The sequence below is a fragment of the Arachis hypogaea genome, chromosome 16 (genome assembly GCF_003086295.3).
Source record: "Arachis hypogaea cultivar Tifrunner chromosome 16, arahy.Tifrunner.gnm2.J5K5, whole genome shotgun sequence".
Classification (NCBI taxonomy): domain Eukaryota; kingdom Viridiplantae; phylum Streptophyta; class Magnoliopsida; order Fabales; family Fabaceae; genus Arachis; species Arachis hypogaea.
In genome coordinates this window covers 115,712,852-115,733,119 of record NC_092051.1, presented here as the reverse complement: position 1 = coordinate 115,733,119, position 20,268 = coordinate 115,712,852, and the positions used below count along the sequence as shown (strand labels likewise).

General features: G+C 34.8%; 1 protein-coding gene across 1 annotated transcript; it reads right to left on the bottom strand.

The window, feature by feature from the left end:
* Positions 1-588: 588 nt before the first annotated feature.
* Positions 589-13,557, bottom strand: LOC112754704 (uncharacterized). The gene is made up of 8 exons (XM_025802427.3): positions 13,336-13,557; positions 11,827-11,925; positions 9,083-9,330; positions 7,360-7,551; positions 6,646-6,802; positions 3,073-3,212; positions 2,960-2,995; positions 589-1,946 (listed from the first exon to the last, which is right to left on the bottom strand). Exons 1-8 carry the CDS (start codon positions 13,517-13,519, stop codon positions 1,164-1,166), a joined length of 1,839 nt encoding a protein of 612 aa, XP_025658212.1. The 5' UTR covers positions 13,520-13,557; the 3' UTR covers positions 589-1,163.
* Between the last annotated feature and the right edge of the window lie 6,711 nt (positions 13,558-20,268).

The following is a 20,268-nucleotide window of genomic DNA, read 5'->3' as shown; positions in this document are numbered from 1 at the left end:
CTTCATATAAATTTTAGATATTACTATCGTTCGCTTTATGTTCTAACAAGAAACCTTTTTGATTGATAGAAGAACACTTCATATATTCTATTTCATTATTGATTTATTTTGATCGACAAATATTTAGCTATGTAAGTATTATTTTCATCCATTTTATATTAACGGATTCATGGCTAAGTCTGACCAGGAAACCCAAGTTTTGATTGATAGAGTGCTCTCCAAAGTTCTTAATATTCCGTCAATTCAGGTGAGACTCGTTTTAATCACTCATGACTCATGAGTGTATGACATTAAGCACGGACGAGAATAATGAGATCATATAGTCCTAGTCACTAAAATTGATTTATAAAGGAATATTATGCACAAACAACTTATTTTGACAACCACCCCAAAATAGAAGAAACATGTACTTTAAAATTGTTGAGTTCTAAAACACGCATCTCTTAATCTTGGTAGTTGCCAAAACAATTTTTTATACAACATTTCCGTTAAACAAAATACTCTAAGCTCTTTAGCCTTCTTATTTATTTATTTATTTTCCTCTACTGTCAGCCTATATTTTCCTTGCAACTCGCGAATCGCCACTTCGAAAATGCACCACCTCTTTATCCTAAATTCCTAATGGATGAATACAAATATAAACTTCCTGTCAATTAAATATTACTCTACAGTCTACATTAACATCCAACACCTACGAAATACTCTAATACTTTGCTCACAATGATGATGACATTAAAGTTCATGGAGAATCGATCATCGGCATCCATCTAGAGGTGAATAAGAATAGCTGCTAATGCCTTACGCCATTACCCCATTAGCAGCATCAAGGAAACAAAACGAGGTCCACAGGCGCCGTAGTGTTTTCGGCACTAGTAAGGACCCCTGGAAGTTCTGTTTTCAACAGTAATGGGCATGGCTGATCTCAAGTATCGCCACAATGTCGAAGCCTGCAGCTCAGAATTCAAGCAGTAGGCAAAAGAAAATCGGCAGGAAAGGGGGTGTAAAATGCTACAGATTAATTATAAACTCTAGCCACTTCTAATTTTCTAATAATATACATTATTACACAGATTCTGGAAAATCCTCAGCCTACATAGATTTCCCAGAGGAACTAGAAATAATTTTTTGCCGCAGTGTCGGCTGGTGGAGTGTTCAGATAATGCTCACTGCCTAGGTACTGGTGGTGGCGTTGATGGGTGGCTTTGCCCATAAAATCCTATGCTAGATGGCCTGTAAAATCCTCCTGGTGATGACTGTGGTTGCTGCTGTGGGGGTTGAGAGCTGGGCACTGACAACCCCATAGCCACATGCGGAGGCAAAGGAGGTGGAGGCGGTAGGTTAACCGATCCATAAACATAAGGTACTGCTCCCCCAACCATCAAACCTGTTGATTGGACATATTGATTTGATGGTGGATTTGCAGGAGAATGAGGCGGGGGTGTGGGTGCTGAAGCAAATGTCGGTTGTAGTTGATTGGCTTGAGACATGGTTTGCAAGCCGACCGATGACATGTTTATGGCTGATGGCTGTTGTAGAGCGGAGAAAAAGGAAGAGCTCGCAATGTCAGAAGAGTTAACATCAGTAACAGACATAGGTTTCTCAAGTTTAGGTCTTTTCTCAGGGTTGAATAATCCTGATGCAAATCCAGTAGAACTTAAGCCACCATTCATGGAGGCAGCTTCTTCAGCTACAAGAGAAGAGAGAACTGAGGTAAGCATTTGGGCAGAGGATGTAGATGCAGCAAGCTTAGCAGCAACAGCAGCAGCTGCAGCCTTCTTGTTATCATCTTCCGTAGTTTGGAATGAAGCAAATGACATAGATTGTTGGGCATAGGTAGGCTGAGAAGTGGTGGTGGTGTTTAATTGCACTGGTGGTAGAGTGGCTTCTGCAGTTTGGTTAAGCCGCTTCCGAATACCAGCTGCTTTCTCAATTTGTCCCCGGGCGACCTTCACAATAATAAAACCATCAATTTGCTATATAAAATGTGAAAACATGGAATGAATATGCTGCTAACATAAAACTAGGCATATATGATCGTTCATTAATCCGGAGATCCCTCTATCCATTTCAGCATGAAGAAATTGAAATGTTGCTTATGAGATATTAAAGAACTACCTAATTCTTTTATGATTAATTTTGGAAAAAAATTAATTTTGGGAAAAGATTAATTTTGGAAATAGACTCTCCACATGCAGGGGCAAGACTACACATATCTACCCTCCCAGTGTTTCATGCATTCATTTGCCATTCTTTTATCCATAAGTCATGTAAACAAAATTCTATATTTATTCAAACCAAAATGAAAAAGCCTGGTGCCCTTTGTATTTCTGTCCTTTGACTATTTACAAAACCATGTTTTATGGTCCAACAACAATGGAAATGACCAAATAATCTGGTTTCAAAACAAGAAAATAATAAAAATCCACATGACAAACATATCTTCAAAATTCATGAGAATGACCATATAGTACATTCATGCTCAAGGGAAAGTTGAATGAAGTTACCAGATAAAAACCATTCATTCATATTCCTCTACTTAATAATTTAACCTTTTAAAGAGCAGCTATGCATGAGTTTTCAAAATCTCAATGATTAAAGGGTCAAATAATCAATCTTTGTTCAATATTCTTAAGTAAATGTGAAGCATAAGCACAAATTGAAGTTGGTAATATGCATTGTGTACACTTATGTCCAAAGATAGGTGTGCATTATTCATACTTCAAATCCACTATACACTCTTCTTGCACAAGGGGGAAAATTTGATATACAAACCAATGATGCCCCTCCACACGAGAGCTTAAGCTTTAGACAAGATGGTTAAACCAACGATAACGATAACAATAACAATAACAATAACAATAACAATAATCATAATAGTAGTAGTAATACATGAAAAGCCCAAAACAGTATGACACTGACAGACAGAGGATAAAGTCAGTAACAAAAGACAAGTTCTTACCAGCAACTGGCTGCGAACAATATCTTGCCTTGATTCCTGAAAAGCTTTATATTAGTAAGCAGTTACTAGTTTTAGGTATTTTAATTCAATCATATTTGTAGAAACTACTATACTTGTTCCAGCAGTGCATCTTTAAGCTGAGAAAGCAAAGAAATCCTCGCAGCCTCAGCATTTTCAAGCTGCTCCATATATTGTTTAAGCTCCTTTTCCTGCTCTTGCAAGTCATTCATCAAAGTGGATCCCAGTTGGTTCCCTGATGAAATATCCAACAAATATTAAATACTTGTCTCTTGGAATAGAATTAGATAAAAGTTCTATTGTTTGAAGAGAAGCCATGCACATTTCTTCAAATGACCTAACAAAACATGGAAGTATATTACGACAATAAATATTGCAATTTTGGATAGAAATGCTGAGAAGGGAAATACTTGTGACTGCTAGCCAAATAAATTTGGGGAAAAAAAAAAACTTGAATAACTGTTTGGTTACACAAACTCATAGTTAAAGACTATCTATCTAGGCCTTATCTCCGGGTGATGTGGGACTCCAGTTTCCTATTGCCCAAGACTAGAGATCTAGAACATGAAGTTTGCAAAACTGAACATTTGCAGATGGCCCATCAAAAACCATATGATACATACAAATACCATATTTAAATTGAATGGGCCTATCTTGAAAAAAAATAATAAATAAAATAAAATAAAAATTGAATGGGTCAAACTTCACCCCCACTTGAGATGATTGTTTAGGTGTATTGTCTGAGGAAAATACTCCTTAGTACTGAATTTATATACATTAAGCACCGAAACATTACACATAATCATGATTGAAATTTACAAATATTTAAATATCCCTAATTGATACCAAAATATAAAGTCTTCTCAACAAATCTCATCATAATCTCAACATAAACCCTTGAGCCATATAGTTCATACACGCCAAGCTTGTAAAAAATGCAATCATTCTGAGGCCCACTGCCAATTGATCATGGGAACCATGGTGACAATCTCCTTGGATACCACCTTATCCTTGATAAAGGGACAATCAGCTGCTGTGTTCAGTTCTTCAATTAGATATTGAATTGGAAGCAATATGCCATGCCGCTTTATTCACACAAAACAGCTTCATTTAAGCAACCGCCCCAAATTTTAACTCGAGGCAATTGTTTGATCCATATTAGCTACTAAGTAGTTTAAGCCATGGATTGATGCTCAATCCCCACTTGATCAATGTCTTGATTCTAGCTCTTCCTAGACACAAGGTTACCACCAATAGAGACACAATTCTCAGATGTAGACCACCTCAATAGTGTACCATCCCCATATACAGAATGATACCTAACAACTTCGGGACTAAATAAATGGACACTGCACAATATACATCAACCACGTGCCTTCTTGATATACTCAAAATCCGCATAACAAGATCCCAATAATCAGACATGGGGGACTGCATAAACGGACTACACACACTAATGGAATATGAAATATCAAGTCTAACAATAGTGAGATAATTTAACCTCCCCACTATTCTTTGAAATCTATCTAGCATAAGACCCTGCTTGATCTGGCAATAATTTGCTGTTAGAATCCAGGACTATCGCTATGTTTGCAGTCTATTATTCATGTCTCTAAATCCTTAGTGTGAAAGTGCTAAAACATGCTTCTTCAATCAAGTCATTCCTGTAATGTTGATAAGCACTCAGTGATCATCACCACTTTTTTTTCATGTCAGAAACTTGGATAATAGTACTAAATTTTCCAAACCATGCTCTTGGCCACCTGGGAAGTATATCAGCCTGCAAAAAGTGAATCTCCCAATTTTCACACCAACCCTAACTCTCCCTGAGAAATAAACCCAAGTGGTTATTCCATGTACATTTCCTCATCATGATCAATGAAGAAAGGCAACGTAAATATCCAAATGATATAGCAAGGGGTGCACATAGGTCAGTTTTAGGACAAAATAAAATTAGAACCAGTTAAATCCACATGGCTCAGTTAGGTTTGGGTCCCTTAAAAAGTTCTGGCTAACCCATCTACACCATTATAAAGAATCATCCTATACTATTCGAGTTCACTGGTAGATTTTCCAATCCCACTAGCCCATTATACAAATCCAGTACTGTTCGGGTTACATAAATATAGCATCAGCATTGATGGGATTAACCAGTTGCCGTTGATTCCCTGGATATAGCGGCTAGTGACTTATAGCTTCCATGGAAAGAAAAATGTAAACAAAAACAACTTTGCCCACCCAAGAAAAAGAATCACTACGATCAAGTGCATATATGTCTGAAGCTAACCCTTTGTAACGAATCCAGCTTTAAGGTGATCAATATTACCTTTAGGGTCAACTAGAGAGGTGAAGTATGGTTTTATCTTCAAAAAAGGTAATTTTGGTATACCAAAGAGTGATAGAACAAAAGAAATATATTTGCAGATATTCACAAATCCTTAATTGATATCAGAAGATAAAGTCGAAACAAGTATCTTCATAATTTTAACAACGGTAAAAGCTAGCTCATGAGGCTAGAAATGCCCAAGCTCTTATAAAGGTTAATAGGTCTTCATTTCAAGGCAGTGTAGAACCACAACATGGATCGAGCACATAAGAGAGAATTATCAGCATCTCACAGCAAGGTGATATATAAGAAATGTCAAAGCAAAGTTTGTGTTTTTGCAGCCTAAAGAAGAAAGCAACAAGACTCACCACCAAGCCTGTAATTGTCATCAATTTGCCGTTTTGTTTCAAAATATGTATTTCAGTTATGATACCCATCCATCCAAATCCCAAAATTAAAACCATCAACAAATGGCAATACAGAAGTTGGACCAAGAAAAATAAAATAAAATATAACACAAACAACAGACAGAAATATATATATATATATATATATATATATATATAAAATAAAAAATTAGAAAAAGAAAAAGGAAAGAAAAGGCAAAAACAAAAAGATTTATCATCATATAATGGATGCTAACAAATTTAAATAGAGTAAAGTATCGTTTTTGTCCCCAACGTTTGGGATAAATCCTATTTGTGTTCCTAACGTTTAAATCGTCCTATTTGTATCCCTAACGTTTGTAAAAGTGATTCAATGTTATCCTGCCCTCAATTACACATAATGAGCGCTTTAGTTTGAGTTTTAAAACTCTCTTCTTGAAGTTAGAATACAAATGTCTGGGATAGAATCGATGATCTACTCCGAAAAATAGCTCATCAAATGTTGAAATTAATTCCTACAACATTTACATAATTCACTTTTCTAGGACATAATTGAATTTAAACACAAATAATGGGTATAATATTAAAATCGACCACATCCAAGTGAGACCTAATTGAGAATGAATATATCCAAGTGAGAATAATTGAAAAATATAATCTGATTTGTTAGTATAATTGATAGTAGGATAACATTGAATCACGTTTATAAACATTAAGGATATAAATAGGACGATTTAAACGTTAGGGACACAAATAGGACTTACCCCAAACGTTGGGGACAAAAACGATACTTTACTCAAATATTTGTTATTCAGGATGCAAATGTTAGCTTCAGTCAATATATAGAAAGGGGCATTAAATGTTTAGGCCATCTAGCAATCCTTTGCCCTGGCAAAGGAATTCAAAGGGAGAGAAACAGGCATAATTTTTTGAAGTTTTCAAGCAATCGTTCTTACCTTGAGCCAACATATTCTCAACATCTTCAACAAGTTTACCCATATCTCGTACAGCAGCATCACACTTGTTTAAGGCAGCTTCCTCACTGGTATTTTCATCGAGAACAGCCTGATAAGCTGTCAGTATTTTTTCAGGCAAACACCCAATAGCCAGTTTCTGCAATGATAATGACAGAGAAATGAGACACCTCAGGATCAGACATATCAAAAAACATCTACTTGGCAATAGATAGTTAAGGACTTGGGTATTATAGGCAGCCCAAAGTTCCACATTGAGTAGTATGAAATACTTGATGTTGTATTTAAGGAGAGTAGTTCTTTCCCCTTAATAGCTAGCTTTTAAGATGCAGTTCCCCACTTTCTTTAGGTACTTAACAATGTTATCAGAGAAAGGATGTCGGACGCACAAAAAGGCTACCTATAGAATGGATTAAGGTAAACACTAAATACTGATAGCTGATAACCAAGTGGCTACCGGTGGGTCAGTGTCAATAGAGTGAAGCCGTGTGGACGTCAGTTCCCTAGGGCCAGTGTATTGTTAGGGATTGGGCTATTAGAGGGTGCCCAAAGTCCCAAATCGACTATCTAGTATGAAATACTTGACGTATTTAAGGAGAATGGTCCTTAATAGCTAGCTTTTAAGGTGTGATTCTCCACTTTCCTTATGTACTTAATATATAGAAGCATCAGAAAACAATGCTGCTGGTTGCTTACAATTCTCACTGAGTGGGCATCTCTCTTCACCATCTTAATAGAATTTGAACTCTTTCCATTGCTTGTAGAGGATGGAGGTGGACTCTTACCCATAATTTCATCCTTAAGACCCTGACCTCGCGTACCCATAATTTCATCCTTAAGACCCTGACCTCGGGAACCAAAAACCTTCCTCTCCTCCCATATGTCAACCTGAACAAGTCAACAGAAAAAAGAGACATTTACAAAATGATACAGCTAACATCAAAACAATTGATAAGATCAATGGCATTTCATCATCATTAATAATAATAAAAAGAAACTGACATAGCTAACATGACATGGCTGGAAAAAAACACATTTATAGCCTTATCCTCCTACTATATGAGATCAGTTATACAAAAAGGATTCTCTAGTGCATCAGGATCATATAACAGTGACACAAGTAATTAAAACAGAAATCCACAAAGAAAGAATTATTTATGACTAAGTCTTCATTACTATAACAAATGAATTGCCAAAGCTAGCTCCACTCAACCTTATGTCCATTAGCAGCAGAACAGAAATACAATGATAGTGTAAAAAATTAGACCCACAAGAAAAACGACAATTGAGACGTTAGAATAAACTGAAGATATTATGTAGAAATGCTCAGATTTTTCTATTCACTAGTGTTTCTGACAGTAAAGGAATGTAAGCCAAGATAAAATAACCCTAATTAGACAAAATTTAAAAGAAGACTATTTTTTAAAATTATTTGTAGTGCTCTACTGATGGTTCTTAAGAGTTATTTCTCTATTAGAATTGCATACAAATTAGCATGCCTTGCTAAATGCCTCAGTCATAGGACCTGCTGAATTTCTTTTGCTTTCTTCTTGGGAAGTATCTTGTCCTCTCTCTATTCTCTTTAATAAATTTCGTTTTCTACAGCGAAAGAAAAACATGAATTGAAAACAGAGGTTTCTGTATGAGATATGAGAATTAAATGGACTGGCGAGAATGTGACCCACAACAGACAAGTAGTGAGACATAAAATCTAGATCCTGATGTGACTAGGACACTGCTAGTATTGATATCATGCTGGACAACTCCCTTGATTTAGTGTTGAAGATGAGGCAGAGCTATATGTAAACAGGGAGCTATTTCAACAGAAGAAGTATGAGGATTCGGTTTAGGTCTTGACAACACTATCTACAACATTAACAGAACCATTAAAATGAAAAGGTAAAATACCATTACAAAATACAAGGGTCCTAGTAAAATATCACCTGAATTCAAGGGAGGATAGCATACACTTTTACAACTCAAATACTGGAATGTAAATATTGCCAAATTTTATTCAGAACAAAATAATTTCACCAAAGCTTAATCCAGTGTTATTTAACACCCCCCGGCGGCCCCCACCACCCCCACACAAAAATAAAGAAAAAAAAACCTTATGAGTAGTGAATTAGATACTTTAATGTGGACTTTGTTAGTTTCTTCTGTGTTTTGGGCCTCTAGCCCTCATATATATATATATATATATAACATGAAAATTTAAAAATCTTTCAACCATACCAATTAAATCGATATTGAAATTTTAATCAGAGAGAAATCCCAAAGAAGGAAGAAGACAAGATATTACCCAAGCCAAGCCACAAATCTACAGAATTAAAATACAAGCATAGAATGAAGATGCTGACTATATTAAGTGTGACACAACTGATTTACAGAACTTATAGCAGAAGAGCGTAACACTTACGAGTCTCGTCACAGCTTTCCTTCCTTGTTCATCACCACTTTCATAAACACTTCTCAGAGATCCAGGAAGAACTTTCCAGAATTCATTTACGAACTCACTTCCCTTTCGCCTACTATTTTGCAAGATGTCATTAGCCAAGTACAGAAAAGAGACACGCTGCTCTTTCTGGGAACCATTGAACAATTTATCCCATGTTTCAACAATTTCCCTTGCCTTCTTGCGATGGGAAATACACCATCGGGATAGTGCTGAGTGGATATGTAAGGAATACAAAATACACGGATCTCGTCAAAGAAGAGTAAAGGAAATAACCAAATCACAATCAAATCCAATCAAGTGAATTGTTATCACTATTTTATGGGGAAATCAATATCTCTGACAATACATCTTCAAAAATCTTAAGAAAGTGGAGAAAATTGAACAAAATGCTATCCTCATTTGCCAAATGGCAACACAAAAAATCCAACTAGCTATTGATAATTCAGGTACAGGCAGTAACATACATCTCAAACATCTTTGGCTTCTGCAACACTAATTATCTCCTTAGGAGAATAGGAAGGGTTCCCTTAGGAATATGCATGAGACTATGCCGCTCTGTACATTCCTTTATTTTTGTTGCATCAGTTGTTTAATAAATTCACTATCCTGCTTTATACTGCTCTTCTTTCTTTGATGTTTGAATAAATACTTTCCAAGGACAGCCAAGTGCACAAACATCCCACATTAATGCAAGATCTAGAAAAAGGCAGTCAAACCTTATAATTACATCAATGACTAATTCCATGACTTGTTCACATAGAGACAACTCAACCGTACTCCAAGGCTCCCCTTGAATAAATGCTTTTCAAATCCACTAAAAAGATAAAAAAGAAAATTCATCTAAACATTAACTATAATTAAAAAACTCATCATGTTTCCTAGCTACTATTCAAATAAAATTGTTACTTGAGCATTTAAACCAAATATATGAATATGATATTAGAAAGAAATGACTAGGTACAATAGGGGAAGGAAGAAACCTCAGGAAAAAACAAAGGAAAATATTAAGTCAACTGGCTAAAAGATGGTTGAAGAAAAAAATGTTCAAATTATTTGTGGAGTAAATAGCAATTACATAGAACATAGATAAGCAATTCAAGAGCTGGACATTAGAGCAATAACAGAAATAAAAAACGACAATCTGTCCACCATATTGATTGTAAAGGAAGAGCAAAGAACACCTTTGGAAATACTTTCCTCCAAAAAACTGTGAAACTATTATAACATCCTAACTTCTTTATTCCTGCCAAAAGGTCCAAAATCTTCTTGAAATATATCATTAGAAAAAGTTTCAAGGAAAAAAGGACACACCCAGTTTTACCTTCTAACATGCTATTAGATTTACATAAGAATTTAACCACCCTATATTAGAAAATAAATGAGCCTGTATACTTATGTTGGAACCAACAACAACAATAAAGCCTTATCCCACTAGGTGGGGATACTTAAGTTGGAAAGATCTTTGAGCCTGATGGTGACTTCTGCAACCTGAAAAATGCATGAATAACTTTCAGATATATTTCATTCAATCTCCTTTCTAGCCTTGTACTTCTAAGCTACTCCTACTTTGGCTAGACACTTTCTTACTTTACAGGGTTACACACAAGAAAGAGGTAACATAAGTTTAAATAATATTCACCTGTTTTACGTCAAGCTAAACCAATTGTACCAACATATATAATCATTTCCAGAGAATTATCATTAGTGGTCCAAGTCTTATTTATTTCACTTTACACTTAGGGACAGTTTAGACAAACAACTTAATTAAGCTCTTTTGGAAAAGGAGCTTAAAACATACAGACTTATATTAAAAGTAACTTATAAATAAATTATTTTGTGTTTGGTTTTTCAGTCATAAAAGTGCTTATTTTAAAAGGAAAGTGATAAAAAAAAACTTTTTATTATAGAAAAAGTCATTTTTTTTAACTTTTCCATAAGCACTTTAAATGACTTTTTAGAAAGTCACAAGTTAGTTTTGAAAATTGTACCAGGTATTAATGTTGTAACTTTTCATAAGTTATAAAAAGTTACTTATGAACCTATCCAAACTAGCCCTTAGTCATGAACTGAACAGCTTCAGCTGCTACAATGTCCCTTCACTTATTGACATATACAAGATACCTATACAATTGCATACTATAGGTGCAACAGTCACTTTTATCTTCCAATCATAGACCACAAAACACACACACATTACAACCCCAAATACCAGCTTCAGGATAACAAATTCAATCTTACGGGAAAAATTTCTGCAGCTGCTTCTATAAAGAAGAAGCAAATAAAGCCAACCTTCTGCTTTTGATCTAAATCCATAACATAACAAGATCTATCATATGTACCAGTTACTTCAACAAGGTGGCAAAGAAACTACAGTGTCTGGCTAATAACCTGCAAAACTATAACTTGCATAACAAGAAATGAGACCACTAAGTAAGTAGCCCATGTCAACTCATGCACTAAACTAAACAAACATAGACACAGATCACATTTCTTTAGATTCATTTATCTAAACCTAAGGAAACCATACTGCAGAGTTACAGACATTGAATTCCATGTAATGAACACTTGTTGCCAAAAATGAGATATAGGTGCTACAAGCAACTTGATAGCACAAAAATAACCGAAATGGAAAATAGCATTACAATAAGGAAAAAGGTGGGAGGGGGAGGGGGAGTGGGGCAGAATAATTGATTGATGAAGGATACTTTCAATGCTTTGCTGCGAATTGTTGAGTTTCAACAACTTCTCTGCTAATATCTGTCCATCAAAATCGTCGGTGCTCATTTTGACAAGTTTCACATGCCCTGGAGTTTTTACATGCAGTGCACAGTATGCATCAATCAAAAAGGATGCAAATCAATCATGAAGAAACTCAATCAACTTCTTACTTCTATATATATAAAAAAGAGAAAAAGGACAATAAGTATCGCTATAAGTATGGGAATGCAGCAAAGCCTGCTATTCGCTAGTATAATATAATTCAAATAACAACTGCTTTCCCCAAATCTAGTACGAGAATAACTGTTTTCCATCAGTTCCTTAAGAAAAGATCTATAGATTATAGTATAAGAGATATATAGCCCACAGAAATGTTTAACTAAGGAGTTGAGAGTGTTTAGAGTTGCCATGATCATTTCTTTAGCATCTCTCCCATTCTGATCTAAATCCCATACATGTTCCTAGTAACCATGTGACATAGTTCATAAGAAAGTTGACTTGACCAAATGTCCCTACATCAAACACTTATTAGACAAAGCATTTCTTGCATTGCACAGATGGTCTCTTATTTTATGTCCCACCTATAACTGAAGAAAATGCCTCGTAAAAGTCATAGCTTACCTAACATCAGTGCAAAAATATATACTGGAAACAAAGGGGGCATCTGAACAAGCACACTACAAGAAGATTAATACATCAACCTCCCGTTTAAAGAAACTAATAGGAAAAAAGAAATTAGTGTATCTAACCATTTGGAGCACGCTTCAGAAAATGAACTATTAAACTGACAAAATATAAATAGAAAAAGAAAAAAAAAAAGACACTCTTAAACTCTCTCACAAATAAGATTGTGCCATCAGCCAACTACAAGATTCTCCAAACTTCCTCCAACATTATTTCATCAGAACTAATAAGTCAAAAAGCATCCCTTTACAAAACCCTATAATAAACCACTACTACAAACTACCCTACGGAACAGTAGAAAACAAAATAATCACCACGACCAAAAGCAAATAAAGCAACTTTGAACTATTAATTTGAGGGAAACAAAACTATGTCCTATATTCTCATTTGCGTTTTGATACTATAAGACAATAAAATTACCACTAGCTAATCATACATACATACATACATACATACATACATACATACATACATACATACAGCATTACGAACACTGTGCAACTAGAAATTCCAGACTGCTCAGAATTTGAAAGCGAAATGAACTCGTTCTAAGTCACCGTTTTATAAAAAGTTCAATATTCGAAATCTAAATATTAAAAAAATGAAAAAACAATATTATAAAAATAAAAAAATGGAAATCGTTGGGGGCAAAAAAAGAAAATAAAAGAAAACCAGGAGATTTAGTTGGGGAAGAAGCAGGGTATGATATTATCCAAATCTCGTTCGGTTTCGAGGAGAAAACCTAACATTTCTTTTCGTTTTTGCAAGGGAAAACAGTGAAGTGGCGGAAGCAAGGACGGGTTAATACTTACAAGGTGAGGAATGGGAGAAGCAGAAAGACCGCCGTAAATCGCCGCCGCCGCTGCCGCTGCGGAGAGAGGAGTTTCCGTCGTTTTGTGTTGATGCTGTGTTGAAGTGGTTTTGCTGTTGGCAGAAAATAGTGAGGGTGAGGATGAGAAAGAAAAAATTATCTGAGTTCAGTGTCGGGCTCCTCATTTACTATAGAATTTTCTCTTTTTTCCTCAAAATTTTATGAATTAAACTATTTTCTGTGAAAAAACACTTTGAAGTAATAATAAAAAGAATATCTAAATCTGTAATATAAATAGTCACCCAAAAAAAAAATCTGTAACATAAATTAATTATTTACAAGTTATTGATCAATTAAAAACGCAAAACAAAAACTTTCTCAGGTTTAAAACGCCGAAATTTTTCTTAATCACTAGGGGAAAAATTCACCTTAAACACTATTTCCTAAATAAAAAATATTGCACTCTTTATTAATTAAATAAATTATAATTTTTTATTTATTATATTTTATATTGATTTAAATTTTTATATCAATTAAATGAGAAAATTTAAAATTTTCTATTAATAATAAATTTATTATATATCTTAATACTCTATTTGATTTGTTTGTATATCATACCAAAATATAAATACGATAGAATGTGTCTTTTATTTAGTTTGTGAGATACAAAAAATAAAAAACACACTTACACACAGATATATACAATATACATGTATTTTATGTCTCAATAAAATGATGGAAATCTTAATCATTTTTTTGGACTATTTTATCTTTATTAAAATTTTTAAATTTCAGACTTTTTCTTCTACTTTTGACAAATCTTAACAAGTTAGAAAACTTTTTATAGAACTCCATTATTCTTCTTCTATTCTTGAAAACTCCACTAGAAATTTGAAATTATTCTATTCCTCTCTTTTTTTTTTAGAAAATTGATTTAATAGCTGATGGTTTTTATGGCGATGGTCTTTTTGGAAGTCTTGTGTTTATATCTTGTGGGACCTGTGATCGTTCATTCGTTTGTATTGACTTGCTTTTCTCATTTTTAGTAAATTCTCATTTGAGATTTTCTCTATTATTATATCAAGTTCTCAACTTTTGTCTTTTTTTACTCTGTTACCATAAATTTTAACATTTTATTTTTAAAAACCTATGGTGTGTAAATAGAGAAACAACTAATATCGTTAGGCTGTGAATTAAATAAGGGAATAGAGATATTGTGAATGCTGAATTTTATTTTGGGGATTAAAGTAGAATGATGAGCAAATTAGGTTAACTTTATTTATACTATAGAAGTTAACCCATGTAACTCGTGGCGAGTGGGAGAGTTGGTCATCTCTTTGTGGAATTATAGAGAAATAGAGAGGCACCTCCGAAGTACTTCGACGATAATTCAACACAGGCGCTTTTCGATCGATGGGCAATGCTCTGTGAACACCTTTTGATTAACTGAACCTGCAAACATACTCGCAACAATTAAGACGAAGACGAAGAAGAAGACAACAAAAAAGACCACAGAATGGCAAAGAAGGAGGAGGCCAACTAGGAAGAAAGGAGATTTTTAGGGGATAGCGGTGAAGGGAGAAACCCTCAAGTTAATTTAGAATTTTGGTCCATTTTTTCCCTTAAAATTATTGAATTTTCAATTTAAATTATGAGGGTAAAATGGTCATTTTTAATTATGTAGTGTCTTATTTTTTATAACCAAACATAATATTAGATACTACACTAATGTCATGTCTATTAATTCCAAATATCATACTCAAACAACAATATTTTATGTCTATGTTTCAAGTGTCTATGTCTCAATATCTATGTCTTAGTACATATACAAACTAAACAAAGCCTAAGGGCACATATTAGCTATATCCTTATAATAATACACACACCATCCTCCTTCCTATTTTTGTTATAAATGTGTCGGACATAATTACACACTTCACATTGAGTCACCAAATTAAATAAACAAAAACGTCCACTTATAAATGAAAACAGCGAATTTCTTATGATTAATATTAAGATATTAACGTAATGAACTTTTATCATACTAAAATTATTTCTCACAGTAGAAAAAGAAAATTCATAAAGCTCGTAGTTGTAAATTAAACCTGAGCAATAATACATAAATAAAAATATTGAAAACACTTGAAAAAATTAATTCATTGTAAAAAAAAAAACACACACACACACATTTAAACATTAGCATCATATATTATGAAAATTTTTTTCTACAAAACATTCAAAGTAAAAATAGCTTACAAATATTTTTTAAATCTAAAATCATGGTGAATGGTGGTGTAGAATTCTCTGTAATAAAGAATGAACCCAATTAACACTACAAGAGGACACGGGATATGGAGGCCCTTTTTTCATGATTTGCGACGATTTTAAACCGCCATCAAATCAAACATTGGCGGCTTAGAGAACTGCCCTGGTTATTGGCGCGGGAATAAGGTTTTGCAATAGTTTTCATCAACTGTTGGTATAACCGCCGTTGAATCAGTATTTTGCGGCAACTAATTAAAAAACCACCGCAAAATACGAGTGTCATAGTTTAGCGCATGTTTACCGGCGGTTACAGACCTCCGCTATTTAACATGGTTTTTTCAAGTTTATGGCTATTTTGCGGCAGTTTTAAAACCGCCGCAATATCGAACTGTGGGTTTCAAGTATGTTTACTGGTGGTCACAAGCCGCCGCAATCTTGGACAGATTTTTCAAAATTTAAGACCATTTTCGGTAGTTTAAAACCGCCGTTAAATTTAGAAAAAAATTTTAAAAAATATTATAGATTTTTTTTTTGCTTTTTGGATTTTTTTAATATTTTAAGTCTTAATATTTTTAACCCTAGAATCTAAACTTGTGGCAAAAACAAAAAAATTATCTGCAAAACAAAATAATATATTTATAAAAATATCAATAAAATAAATCTCTTGCAAAGAGTTGCATAGTCAAATTCAAAAAAATGTTTGCTTCAAACCAAAATAATTCCAATCCTAATATACTATTTTTCACTATATCATTCTGCAAAACCATCCCTGTAGTGGTGTCTCGTGGCAACTCATCACCCTGCCGTTGAAAGAGATATCTCAAAACACTCTCCATCGCTTGCCTCTTTTTCTTCTCTGTTGTTGCTTCATCCTCCATCGCCTTTCTTTTCAACTTCTCAGCTTCCATCTCTACATGTAGTTCAAGCAATTTTCTCTAGGTCTCATCTACTTAGACTCCGTTGCCCGACAGATGCGAATTTGGACTGAAGAGTTGACTAGGAGTCGGTCTGAAACCCACACCATGCACTATACCGGGTTTCTCTTTTTCGAGAACTTGAACAATGGAATCATTTTGAGACAACACTCTAGAAGACTCATCTTGTTGCTTAATCTCCTCAAGTCTTTTCTACAGACATAAATCAGCAAATACAATAATTTTGTTGATTGGTCTATCTCATGTCAAGAACACGCCAAACAGAATAATTAACTGCATGACTTTCATCATAGTAAAATAACATTCAACCATTACAAGTCTATAAGTATATTAATGAGTCAACAACTTATACTCTCATACAAATAAAGGGATCTATTTTAAAAAATAATGGGTAAAACACAATAAATTAAACAATTAACCTATATGGGATCATAATTTTATTGATCAATTATAATAAGTAGTACTTACACCAATTGCTCTTGCTTCATCATTGATATAGGAGACGTTTTTTTTCCACTGTGATCCATAACTCTCCTTTACCGACTCTACTCCCTTGCTGTTTCGACTGTAACAACAAAGTTTATGCCATTACCATACTCCACACAATTAAGAAGAATGTATACATAGAGATAATCCAAAGAGTGAATAAAAAAGTACAGTACCACTTCTTCCCTCCGCCTTGCCAAGCTTTTTGAATCGCCAATGTGGGGTATATAGTTGTTTTGATCGATTCATCTCGTTTTTCCTACACTTCTCCTATTGGTCCATTAGAGATATAGGGCAATTAGAAACTGATTTAAAAAGACTCAATACAAGATAAATAGTATTGTTGTGTTACAAATGATATACTAGATTACCTGCGTCTCAGGTTTACTGCCATAGTCAAGGAACCATCTCTAATGCTCTTGATCAATTCCCGGCGGGCAGTCTTAATATTTTGTTTAGTCGTTGATGTTAGGTTGTAATAATCATCATAGAACCTCAGTCTTGTATCCTTCCAGAACTTTCCCATACTTTTCAAAATATTTTCTTGATAGTTCCTTCACTATCTTCATCAAAGTGGAAAATTTGATATATAGATAATACAATTTGCTAATAATTGTCAAAGGAAGTAGATTTAATTCAACATGGATATAAACTTTTACCTTTACACATTCATTATAAGCCTTGTCTTTTGTGGTAATCTTATGCCAACTTTTCTCACGATAGAAAATTTTCCATAGTTAGTTCCTAGCATACCAAGAACGCCACTCAACAGTTCAGCTTCGTCTCCAACTGGTTGCATTTGTTGTTGACCTTGAGCATGATCATTTTACCATTAGGCCGTTCTATAGCCTCCCTCACACTTAATTTTGCCAACTTGATTGTGCCATCGGAATCTATAAAGAATATAATAACTTTATATATGTATCCGTTGTGGACAACATGCAAGAAAATTAATATATAACATAGAGTCTAAATCACGTTGAACAAGAAAAATTATGTATATGTTACCGATGATCTTAACCGTCCAAGATTATGTAGTCTTGCGTCCTTTATGACTTTGAGCTCTAGAAGCAACAAAGAAGTCGTCAACTTCTTGATCAAGAGAATCTTCCTCATTTGCATTAGTGTCCAAGTTTTCGTGGCTTGGCTCTGAGTTTCGGCCACCATTTGTACTCGTCTGTGGAGCAGGCCTTGGTTCACTGCGGGGTAGACGGAACGGAAGTAAAGTTGCGGGGACACCATCACCAAAGTCACAGGCTGTAACACCCTACAACACAAAGTCTTATACTTAAGCCATAAAGCTGAGGTGGAAAGGTATTACGACCTCTAAAAGTAAATAATATATATATGTAATAATAGTTGAAAGAAATTTTAACTAGAAGCCTGTGAAGAAGAGTTAACCAAAGCATTAAACAGAAAGTCGCATCACTCGCGTAAACGATAACTGGTGCACGAATTGTAAATCACACTTTTCACAACTCGTACCACTAACCAGCAAGTGCACTGGGTTGTCCAAGTAATACCTTACGTGAGTAAGGGTCGATCCAACGGAGATTGTCGGCTTGAAGCAAACTATGGTTATTTTGTAATTCTTAGTCAGGAAATTAATAATAAAAATGACTGGGTTTATGAAAAGCAATTAACATAAAATAAATAATACTTGTTATGCAGTAATGGAGAACAGATTGAGGATTTAGAGATGCTCGGTCTTCCGAATCTCTGCTTTCCTACTGTCTTCTTCTTCACGCACGCAAGGCTCCTTCCATGGCAAGCTGTATGTTGGAGGATCACCGTTGTCAATGGCTACCATCCGTCCTCTCAGTGAAAATGGTCCAAATGCGCTGTCACCACACGGCTAATCATCTGTCGGTTCTCACTCATGTTGGAATAGGATCCATTGATCCTTTTGCGTCTGTCACTACGCCCAGCACTCGTGAGTTTGAAGCTCGTCACAGTCATCCCATCCCAGATCCTACTCGGAATACCACAGACAAGGTTTAGACTTTCCGGATCTCAGGAATGGCCGCCAATAATTTTAGCCTATACCACGAAGACTTTGATCTCACGGATTCGAATGCTCTGTTGTCAGGAGATGCAATCAAACACGTGAACCAGGAATCAAAGAGATACACACTCAATCTACGGTAGAACGAAAGTGGTTGTCAGGCACGCGTTCATAGGTTGAGAATGGTGATAAGTGTCACGGATCATCACATTCATCATGGTTAAGTACAAGCGAGTATCTTAGAATAGAAACAAGTATGATTAAATAGAAAGCAGAAGTAATTGCATTAATCCATCGAGACACAGCAGAGCTCCTCACCCCCAACCATGGAGTTTAGAGACTCATGCCGTAGAGGATACAAAATTCAGATGTGAAATGTCATGAGGTACATAGTAAGTCTCTAAAAGCAGTTTTTATACTAAATTGGTGACCTAGGTTTACAAAAAATGAGTAAACTAAGATAGATAGTGCAGAAATCCACTTCCGGGGTCCACTTGGTGTGTGCTTGGGTTGAGCATTGAGCTTTACACGTGTAGATGCTTCTCTTCAAGTTAAACGCCAGGTTGCAACTTGTTTGTGGCGTTTAACTCTGGTTTGTAACCTGTTTCTGGCATTTAACTTCATAATAGGGCAGGAAGTTGGCGTTTAAACGCTAGTTTGGGTCGTCAAAACTCGGGCAAAGTATAGACTATTAAATATTGCTGGAAAGCCCTAGATGTCTACTTTCCAACGCAATTGAGAGCGTGCTAATTGGGTTTCTGTAGCTCCAGAAAATCCATTTCGAGTGCAGGGAGGTCAGAATCCAACAGCATTTGCAGTCCTTTTTCAGCCTCTGAATCAGATTTTTGCTCAGGTCCCTCAATTTCAGCCAGAAAATACCTGAAATCACAGAAAAATACACAAACTCATAGTAAAGTCCAGAAATGTGATTTTTATTTAAAAACTAATAAAAATATAATAAAAATTAACTAAAACACTAAAAACTACCTAAAAACAATGCCAAAAAGCGTATAAATTATCCGCTCATCACAACACCAGACTTAAATTATTGCTTGTCCCCAAGCAACTGAAAATAGGATAAAAAGAAGAGAATATACTATAAATTCCAAAATATCAATGAAACTTAGCTCCAATTAGATGAGCGAGACTAGTAGCTTTTTGCCTCTGAACCGTTTTGGCATCTCACTTTATCCTTTGAAGTTCAGAATGATTGGTATCTATAGGAACCCAGAATTTAGATAGT

Bases quoted from the DNA above. Each gene is read 5' to 3' on its own strand.
- LOC112754704 (XM_025802427.3), bottom strand. From the start codon at position 13,519: ATGAGGAGCCCGACACTGAACTCAGATAATTTTTTCTTTCTCATCCTC. The intron at 11,926-13,335 runs GTAAGTATTAAC...TAAAAACTCCAG, and splicing joins CTTCTCCCATTCCTCACCTT to GGCATGTGAAACTTGTCAAA. The intron at 9,331-11,826 runs GTATCCTTCATC...ATATCCACTCAG, and splicing joins TTCGCAGCAAAGCATTGAAA to CACTATCCCGATGGTGTATT.